The sequence below is a fragment of the Propithecus coquereli genome, unplaced genomic scaffold (genome assembly GCF_000956105.1).
Source record: "Propithecus coquereli isolate 6110/MARCELLA unplaced genomic scaffold, Pcoq_1.0 Scaffold197, whole genome shotgun sequence".
Classification (NCBI taxonomy): Eukaryota; Metazoa; Chordata; class Mammalia; order Primates; family Indriidae; genus Propithecus; species Propithecus coquereli.
In genome coordinates, this window is record NW_012144633.1 from 3267460 (window position 1) to 3277584 (window position 10125).

Here is a 10125-nt window from a genome sequence, read left to right on the forward strand (position 1 = left end):
TTGCTCAGGCTGGTTTCGAACTCCTGAGCTCAAACAATCCACCCGCCTTGGCCTCCCAGAGTGCTGGGATTACAGGCGTGAGCCACCGCGCCTGGCCCTGCTTTCTGACTTTTTTAACCCACTTAAGATAAAAAGTGAATACTGACAGCCTTAGATTATCATTAGGTGTTTGTGAGATCTTGTGTTGCCCCTTCTTGGGTTGGGATTTTGAACTAGGGTTCTTTATAAAACACCTATCACAATGGATTGGTTTGAGGAGGAAATCTTGGTTTTTGTTTTTTTGTTTTTTAATGCCTCTTTTGGGATTTGCTAACGGCTGTCTTTTAATTTCAGAAGTTTTATGGTAAGAGATAAACATAAACAGTGAAGCATGTTTGTCTTGATTTCTTCTCATTCAACGTTTCTGATGGTTCTTTATACTCCTTCCTCTCCCTTACAAGTTCAGTCTGAGGTTAAAGTGCTTTGGAATTACAGTTAGTAAAGGAGAAACAAGGCCTGGTGCGTGCTGTCTCTTCTGTCTTCGCAGAGCTGCAGAAGCTGTATTGAAGGGCCACGTGGAAACTATCGTCTCTTTTCACATCCAGAACATTTCTAACAGCAAGACAGAGAGAAGCACAGCCCCTCTGGTATGTTGTTTCGGAAATGGAATAATGGTTTAATGGTTCCGCAGTGACTGCAGAGGGAGAGAAGTGGTAATTTAATTGATAGGGAGATAGTCTTGATCTATGAGCTGCATTCTGAGCATTTAACCTAATTTTGGCATTGTGGAATGTTGGGCATATCACACGTTTTTTATTTTCTGCTAGAATGCTGGTAGATTAATTACTAGGGGCAGAAGATGCAAACTATAAGAGGATATCTTAGGGTTTCCTCCATGTGACTAGCTTTGGGAAAATCTGAATTCAGACCCTATGTACAGAGCAGGTTTTTAAAAAATAACACTCTTGAGTTAGTCGAAGAACAGAGAGAAAAAGCAACAACTAAAACTACAGTGCTGGAGTGTGGGATGATAGTACCATAATCAGAGTCTCAGTGACTCACTTTATTTCAAAATGAGAGGACCACTGAATGCTTTTAATTGCTTGATATTTCTAAAATTATAATAAAATGTTAGTCTGTTTTCTGTCTGGATCTTAAGCACCTGCTATAAACTCCATTTAGAAAAAGCATACAGTGGATGTTTTAATGCATGTAGTTTACCAAATTGAACCAAAAGATACTTCTTGTATCTAGCATTGTCAAGGTGTTGAACCGAATGTTATGGGGAATACCAAGAGGTACAAGACATAGTCCCTGCTTTCAGAGAGCATAAAACCTAATACTGGGATGAGTCTTAAACATGGGAAAAGTTAAATGACAATAAATGATCAAAGTGACAATTCAAGATAAAAATAGATGCCATTTTTCCTATTTTGTGTATCAGAAGGCTCCATCTCTGTAGACATAAGCAGAGCTTGAGCTTTCCTAAACTTAGATAAGGAACTTCACATTCCCTGTGAATCTCCACTACTCAGGGATAGAGGATACATACTTAAAATGCTTGTTGTCTTGGAATGCACAGGGTACATGCAACTCAAACCAACATTTTATTGACTCAATGACAGTTTTCAAATGCAGTTATCACCTCTATCTTCTCTGGCACTAAAATGAAATCAGAAAAGGAGTTAAGGAGGGAATTGGGAATAATCCATTGCTCCAAATCTAAAATGACAAGGGTGAAACTAAACGATTTCTACTGTCACAGTCACTCTATATGTAATCAGCACCCACCCATAACTAACAAATGAAGCCTGACCAATGAAACCAAACTTAAAATGGCACTAGAAGAGGAGTTCACGTGACCTCCACACTCCAGTTAGAGAGTTGTGGACACAGAATACATTTTTTTTTTTTTTTTGAGACAGAGTCTTCACTCTGTTGCCCGGGCTAGAGTGCCATGGCGTTAGCCTAGCTCACAGCAACCTCAAACTCCTGGGCTCAAGTGATCCTTCTGCCTCAGCCTCCCAGGTACCTGGGACTATAGGCATGAGCCACCATGCCCAGCTAATTTTTTCTATATATTTTTAGTTATCCAACCAATTTCTTTCTGTTTTTAGTAGAGACAGGGTCTCGCTCTTGCTCAGGCTGGTCTCCAACTTCTAAGCTCAAGCCATCCTCCTACCTCGGCCTGCCAGAGTGCTAGGCTTACAGGCGTGAGCCACCGTGCCCGGTCCAGAATACACTTGACTGTGCAGAGTCATACAGATTCAGCCACTCTTACCCACACAAATCTTATCTAAATGTGCATGGGCACCTCCAAGTGAAATATTCGTATATATATTCACAGAATGTAAACACTCAAAGATATGTCTTTTGTGTATGTACAACACAAACTGTTCATATGCAGAGATATGCATAATGATTCATTTACATATTTGCACACAGGTAGACACATTCCAGAGAGTAGGTGGGAAATTAAGTAAAAGCCTTAAGGGTTTGAAAATACAGACTGGATTAAGTGAACAAGTAGGAGCAGATGAACACCAGAAAAGGGATCTGGAGGCTGGCGAAAGATTTCTGAGACTGAGCCTGTAGACCGGGCCCTTCTGGTCTTCAGTCTTAGTCTCTGCAAGTGCTGTGGTTTAGACCCAAACGTACACATCCCTCTTCCAAACACTCACGATGTCCGTGTTACCTCTTGTGCTTGTACTTTTACCCAAACGTAGTGTAGCATTGGTATGTAATAAATAACAATAAGTCAATTATCCAGCCTGTTAAAAGGGCAGTCTGCTGTCTGTTAGAAGGAATAGATCAAGAGACACTATGAGCTAGATAGCCTCAGATTTCTCCACAGACACTTCCCACCTGCAGATTATCTTACTACAGTTGATATGCAAATTCTTATCAAATATGAATCAGTGATCGCAAACCAAAAACAGAAACCAGAGATGTCAGGCCCCCTGGAAACTCGCGGAGGGGAGTGCCTCAGTGGTCTCCCTTAGAGGAGACGTTGGGATGGAGCAGACTTCCTCGCTGCCTCCAGCTGGTAGAGCACAATGCTGCAAGTGACTTACGCTTTCTCTTTCAGATGGAAGCATCAGACCTTTTGATTGACAGTGAGAAGTCTACATACCCAGCGTACTTTCAGGGAAAAGAAAAAGATGTTAGGTACAGCCTCCCACGTACCAAGAAACTAATCTCTCTCAGAATCAGAAACACATAGTAGACATGTGATATCAAACCTGTTCCTCGAAATAGATACTCAAATGTACTCACTTTGGCAGAGTGGCTCTCCCCTGGCATTCTTATAAAGTTATTGAAATCTAATCTTCAGCCAGGGAAAGAGGATGACATTTGACAGTAAGTTTTAAAAAAAGTAAAAATAAAAATGTCTCCATGTCCAAAGTGGGGTCGTACATGAGCAATTTCTACAGCAAGTGTCAGTATAGATTTATGTGACTGAGACAAGTCCTTTGTAACATATCTTGCTCTTTTAATTGCTCTTCTGTTCAGTTTACCAACGATTTTAAAAATCTCGTTTATCTTCAGAACACACAGATATCTGTCCTTCGGAATGATCCAAAACCTCTCCCACAACAGCCCCCAGCTCCAGCGAACCAGGACCAGAACTCTTCCCAGAACACCAGACTGCAGCCAACTCCACCCAATCCGGCACCAGCACCCAAGCCTGCCGCACCCCCACGTCCCCTGGACCGGGATAGTCCTGGGGTAGAAAACAAACTGATTCCTTCTGTAGGTAGTCCTGCCAGCTCCACTCCACTGCCCCAAGATGGTACCGGGCCAAACTCGACACCCAACAATCGAGCAGTGACCCCAGTCTCCCAGGGGAGCACTAGCTCTTCAGCAGATCCCAAAGCCCCTCCTCCTCCACCAGTGTCCAGTGGTGAGCCCCCCGCGCTGGGAGAGAACCCCGATGGCCTATCTCAGGAGCAGCTGGAGCACCGAGAGCGCTCCTTACAAACTCTTAGAGATATCCAGCGTATGCTTTTCCCTGATGAGAAAGAATTCACAGGAGCACAAAGTGGGGGACCCCAGCAGAATACTGGGGTATTAGATGGGCCTCAGAAAAAGCCAGAAGGGCCAATACAGGCCATGATGGCTCAATCCCAAAGCCTAGGTAAGGGACCTGGGCCCCGGACAGATGTGGGAGCTCCATTTGGCCCTCAAGGACATAGAGATGTGCCCTTTGCTCCAGATGAAATGGTTCCACCTTCTATGAACTCCCAGTCTGGGCCCATAGGACCCGACCACCTGGACCATATGACTCCCGAGCAGATAGCATGGCTGAAACTGCAGCAGGAGTTTTACGAAGAGAAGAGGAGGAAGCAGGAACAAGTGGTGGTCCAGCAGTGCTCCCTCCAGGATATGATGGTCCATCAGCACGGGCCTCGGGGAGTGGTCCGAGGGCCTCCCCCTCCATACCAGATGACCCCTAGTGAAGGCTGGGCACCTGGGGGCACAGAGCCATTTTCTGATGGTATCAACATGCCACATTCTCTGCCTCCGAGGGGCATGGCTCCCCACCCCAACATGCCAGGGAGCCAGATGCGCCTCCCTGGATTTGCAGGAATGATTAACTCTGAAATGGAGGGGCCAAATGTGCCCAATCCAGCCTCTAGAGCAGGTCTTTCTGGAGTCAGTTGGCCAGATGATGTGCCAAAAATCCCAGATGGTCGGAATTTTCCTCCTGGCCAGGGCGTCTTCAGTGGTCCTGGCCGAGGGGAACGCTTCCCAAACCCCCAAGGACTGTCTGAAGAGATGTTTCAACAGCAGCTGGCAGAGAAACAGCTGGGTCTGCCCCCAGGGATGAGCATGGAAGGCATCAGGCCCAGCATGGAGATGAATAGGATGATCCCAGGCACCCAACGCCACATGGAGCCTGGGAATAACCCCATTTTCCCTCGAATACCCGTTGAGGGCCCTCTGAGTCCTTCTAGGGGTGACTTTCCAAAAGGAATGCCTCCACAGATAGGCCCTGCTCGGGAACTTGAGTTTGGGATGGTTCCTAGTGGGATGAAGGGAGATGTCAACCTAAATGTCAGCATGGGATCCAACTCTCAGATGATACCTCAGAAGATGAGAGAGGCTGGGGTGGGCCCTGAGGAGATGATGAAATTGCGCCCAGGTGGCTCAGATGTGCTGCCTGCTCAGCAGAAGATGGTGCCCCTGCCATTCGGCGAGCACCCTCAGCAGGAGTATGGTGTGGGCCCTCGGCCCTTCCTTCCCATGTCTCAGGGTCCAGGCAGCAGCAGTGGCTTGCGGAATCTCAGAGAACCAATTGGGCCCGACCAAAGGACTAACAACCGGCTCAGTCATATGCCACCACTACCTCTCAACCCTTCCAGCAACCCCAGCAGCCTCAACACAGCTCCTCCCGTTCAGCGTGGCCTGGGGCGGAAGCCCTTGGATATATCTGTGGCAGGCGGCCAGGTGCATTCCCCAGGCATTAACCCTCTGAAATCTCCCACGATGCACCAAGTCCAGTCCCCAATGCTGGGCTCGCCCTCGGGGAACCTCAAGTCCCCCCAGACTCCATCGCAGCTGGCAGGCATGCTGGCGGGCCCAGCTGCTGCTGCTTCCATTAAGTCCTCCCCTGTCTTGGGGTCTGCTGCTGCTTCACCTGTCCACCTCAAGTCTCCATCACTTCCTGCCCCATCACCTGGATGGACCTCTTCTCCAAAACCTCCCCTTCAGAGTCCTGGGATCCCTCCAAACCATAAAGCACCCCTCACCATGGCCTCCCCAGCCTTGCTGGGAAGCGTAGAGTCAGGTCAGTATGCTTGCATCCTCACGGTTGCACCTTGTAGCTGGAGATGGCTAGAACAGGTTACTTTAAGAAAGTAAGTTATTTTAAGAAAACTGGTGTCTTGATTACACAACGAGGAGGTTGCCTTTGCCGAAATGGACGTATTTGCGCCAAGGTGCGTAATCAGTACTTTTGTGGGATTATGCAAAAGTGTCTAATCCTGGCAAAAAACATGTATGTCAGATGGAACTGTTGAAAGGAAGAGGGGAAATGGGAAATATGTGTCGGTTCACAGAGTGATTCACATTTGCACAGTGAACACAGGCCGGTGAAATAAAATGTCTTAACAGTGGATGAATGTGGCTTCTTTAAACACTGGATCCACCCACTTCAAGGGGCTGCCCTCAGGTCAAGAGATTCTGAGTATAATCCTAAGCAAAGAGGAGGGAGGCTGCTGTTAAGACTTGCGTGGTTCTCATAAATACGTGTTGACCACAGAAACAATTACCAAAGCCTTCTCCTTGGTAGACTGCTGTTCTTAAAGATCAGCTACAATTTATTAGTATTTTCTCCCTAGGAGAGGCTCTTGCTGATGATGGTGGTTTTGTGAGTGGGACCAGAGGTGGTCAGTGGAAGTAGCGCCGAGGTGTAAATACTAGGTTGGTGTCGTCTCCACTTGAGAAAGACTAGAATCAAAGCAGGATAGGAGATTTATCCTACCATGCTAAAGTGTCTCTCTCTGTGGGATAGCAGTTCACTAAAGCAATGCAGTAGAACTCAGACCTTTTTAGTTCAGGCATCTTGGTTGTGGAAATTAATTAAGAATGTGTATAGGATGATGTGGTTAATACCTGGGATTGGATCACTAGTCTGGCTTCATGGCATACTAATACCTGAGTTGAATTCTAAATTGTGATTGGCAAGGGAAAGAAATCCACTTATTTCACATTCTATTCAGTGAAATCGTTGTCTGTAAACCATATTTTCCCTAAGCTTGAACTAATATCTCTAACATTCCTGGCGTGTTTTGTCTTCACATCTGCTGACCTGTCACCTCCATATCACGCCGCAGTCCCCCCCCTGCACACACACAGAGCTTGACTAGAAGATTGACGATTTGTGTCTTGGGTCTAATAACACTGTCCTGTTCATCTGTCTCATTGCTAGCCTTGCTAGTTCATAATCATAGGGCCCGATAGCCTTCAAAAGGAACCTAACTCCCTGCCCATTTTTGTTCTCTTTTGCTTTCTTCTCTTAGGTGGCCCCCCGCCTCCTACAGCCAGCCAGCCTGCCTCTGTGAATATCCCTGGAAGTCTTCCCTCTAGCACACCCTACACCATGCCTCCAGAGCCAACCCTTTCCCAGAACCCACTCTCTATTATGATGTCTCGAATGTCCAAGTTTGCAATGCCCAGTTCTACCCCGTTATACCACGATGCCATCAAGACTGTGGCCAGCTCAGATGATGACTCCCCTCCAGCTCGTTCTCCCAACTTGCCATCAATGAATAATATGCCAGGTAAGAAACCAGAAAAAGAGGCCATGGAGCTAGTGCCAGACAAAAGAAACCTCTTGAAGTGTTTTCTTAATGGCTGGAGGCCTGAATTGGTGGAAGTTCAACAAGTTGAAAAAATGTACCATCTAAGTTAGTTTCAGTAGAATTAAAGTGTGTTGACTAGAGGAAGATAACAATTTTTAATTAGCTTGAGTCAGTATTTATAAGAAAACAGGTTTCCTTGTAGTTCTGATGCTTCTGTGTACATGGATGGGTTTTGCAAATTTGTATTTTTATTATTTATTAATACAAATTTATTTGTATTTTATTTTGTTTTGTTTTTTCTCTTTTGGTCCTCCTATAGCAATATTGAAAGCGGTTTCTTTTTAACGTGCTGCTGGGAATGCCCTTAGTTCTCAAATATTTTCCTGGAAGGGCAGCCTCAAACCACAGCCACAGGGTTTCAGACAGTGGAAAGCCCCTATTTCCTAGAGAAGCCCTTTCTTTAGGACTAGAGAGATTCATTCTGTATGCCTTCATTCCTGTACCCAGCCCACCCGAGCCCTGCCAACCTCACTAACAGGAAATAATCTGGGATGGTGAGGGTGATCAACAAAGAGACCAAGACTTTTCAGCCATGGGTTTAAGATTGTTTCTGATTCTGTTCTGATTGTTAGGAATGCTGTTTGTGTATCAGCAATCCTACTTAACCAGGTTAGGGCCTGGTTTGTGGACAGCATAAGCACCATCCCTACCATACTCAGCGGTAATTCCACAGAAAGGCCAAATATTTCAACGTCCCAGAGACTGTAGTAGAATGTATGCGCTTTCCTTTTTCATTGTTACTGTTTCTTTAATAGTTCGTGTAACCTAGAGTTTTAAATGCTTTCTCTATAAGGCAATACAAAATAATGCCAACTGAAAAAAGACCTGTTTGGGTTTTGTTATTATTTCTGTTAATTAGAATTGTAGAACTGATTAATCCTTTTTCTCCAGAAGGGCCATACTTCAGTCATGCAGGCAAATTGTTTTCTTCTGTGTTAAATATCTCCAATAAAGAAGACTACACTCATCTGTGTATTAATTTATAACTTTTCACACAGGAGAATTTTCTCCTTGCTATCATGTACACCCTCCTTTATCATACAGGATAAGACTCAATAATACATTGTCTTGTACAGCTGTTGGTTTGTATGTCCCCAGATGTATTATAATCTTATCGTGGGTAGGGATTGTATATCATATGTTTTCCCAGCATAGTACTATGCACATTAGATGCACAATAATTTTTTTCCTAATTTGATTTATTATAGTTTTTCTGAGTTGCTTTTGGTTAAGTTGATTCCTTTGATATCTTTATTTTTCTAGGAATGGGCATTAATACACAGAATCCTCGAATTTCAGGTCCAAACCCCGTGGTTCCGATGCCAACCCTCAGCCCAATGGGAATGACCCAGCCACTTTCTCACTCCAATCAGATGCCCTCTCCGAATGCCATGGGACCCAACATACCTCCTCATGGGGTCCCAATGGGGCCTGGCTTGATGTCACACAATCCTATCATGGGGCATGGGTCCCAGGAACCACCACTGGTACCTCAAGGACGGATGGGCTTCCCCCAAGGCTTCCCTCCAGTACAGTCTCCCCCACAGCAGGTTCCATTCCCTCACAATGGCCCCAGTGGGGGGCAGGGCAGCTTCCCAGGAGGGATGGGTTTCCCAGGAGAAGGTCCCCTTGGCCGCCCCAGCAACCTGCCCCAAAGTTCAGCAGATGCAGCACTTTGCAAGCCTGGAGGCCCCGGGGGTCCTGACTCCTTCACTGTCCTGGGGAACAGCATGCCTTCGGTGTTTACAGACCCAGATCTGCAGGAGGTCATCCGACCTGGAGCCACCGGAATACCTGAGTTTGATCTGTCCCGCATTATTCCATCGGAGAAACCTAGCCAGACACTGCAATATTTCCCTCGAGGGGAAGTCCCAGGCCGGAAACAGCCCCAGGGTCCTGGACCTGGGTTTTCGCACATGCAGGGGATGATGGGCGAACAAGCCCCCAGAATGGGACTAGCATTACCTGGCATGGGAGGTCCAGGGCCAGTGGGAACTCCGGACATCCCTCTTGGTACAGCTCCATCCATGCCAGGCCACAACCCCATGAGACCACCAGCCTTTCTCCAGCAAGGCATGATGGGACCTCACCATCGGATGATGTCACCAGCACAATCTACAATGCCGGGCCAGCCCACCCTTATGAGCAATCCAGCTGCTGCTGTGGGCATGATTCCTGGCAAGGATCGGGGGCCTGCCGGGCTCTACACCCACCCTGGGCCTGTGGGCTCTCCAGGCATGATGATGTCCATGCAGGGCATGATGGGACCCCAACAGAACATCATGATCCCCCCACAGATGAGGCCCCGGGGCATGGCTGCTGACGTGGGCATGGGTGGATTTAGCCAAGGACCTGGCAACCCAGGAAACATGATGTTTTAAGCTGCTAAGATTGGATGTGCCGATCCTTGTCAAGATGAGATTCCAGGTCCTGTGAGCTGCTTTGAGGGAGTTCCAGGAGTACTTGCTATTGGTCATGCAATAGGAGAACAGAGACCCGAGGGCTGCTTTGGGGGAGGGGGGAGCTCGAGAATGTATGGATTTACCTGAAAACAAATTATTCATTTAATCAACAGGTGTGTTTTTTTTAAGATTTATTTTTTAAAAATTATTTTTGTGGACTTGGGTATCCCGTGATGGCACCTCCTTTTGGGAATCTGTAGCCGTGCTTTGAGAATTGCCATCGGTCACGTGTTGCACCGTTCTCTGTATGTTTACGTCCTTTGGACTGGCTTCTCCCAGGATTCTTTTCTGTTTTTGTTTTTTTGATTTGGGCTTTA

General features: G+C 46.5%; 1 protein-coding gene across 1 annotated transcript in view; it reads left to right on the forward strand.

Annotated features, from left to right (window-relative positions):
* The window catches only part of BCL9 (B-cell CLL/lymphoma 9), a 26066-nt gene extending 16152 nt beyond the window's left edge, over positions 1 to 9914 (forward strand). Inside the window, exons 7-10 of the mRNA XM_012643474.1 lie at positions 527 to 626; positions 3529 to 5770; positions 7005 to 7265; positions 8610 to 9914. Of these exons, the coding sequence (XP_012498928.1) occupies positions 527 to 626; positions 3529 to 5770; positions 7005 to 7265; positions 8610 to 9727 (3721 nt within the window). The 3' untranslated portion in view covers positions 9728 to 9914. The remainder of the gene's footprint in view (positions 1 to 526; positions 627 to 3528; positions 5771 to 7004; positions 7266 to 8609) is intronic.
* The last annotated feature ends 211 nt before the right edge of the window (positions 9915 to 10125 follow it).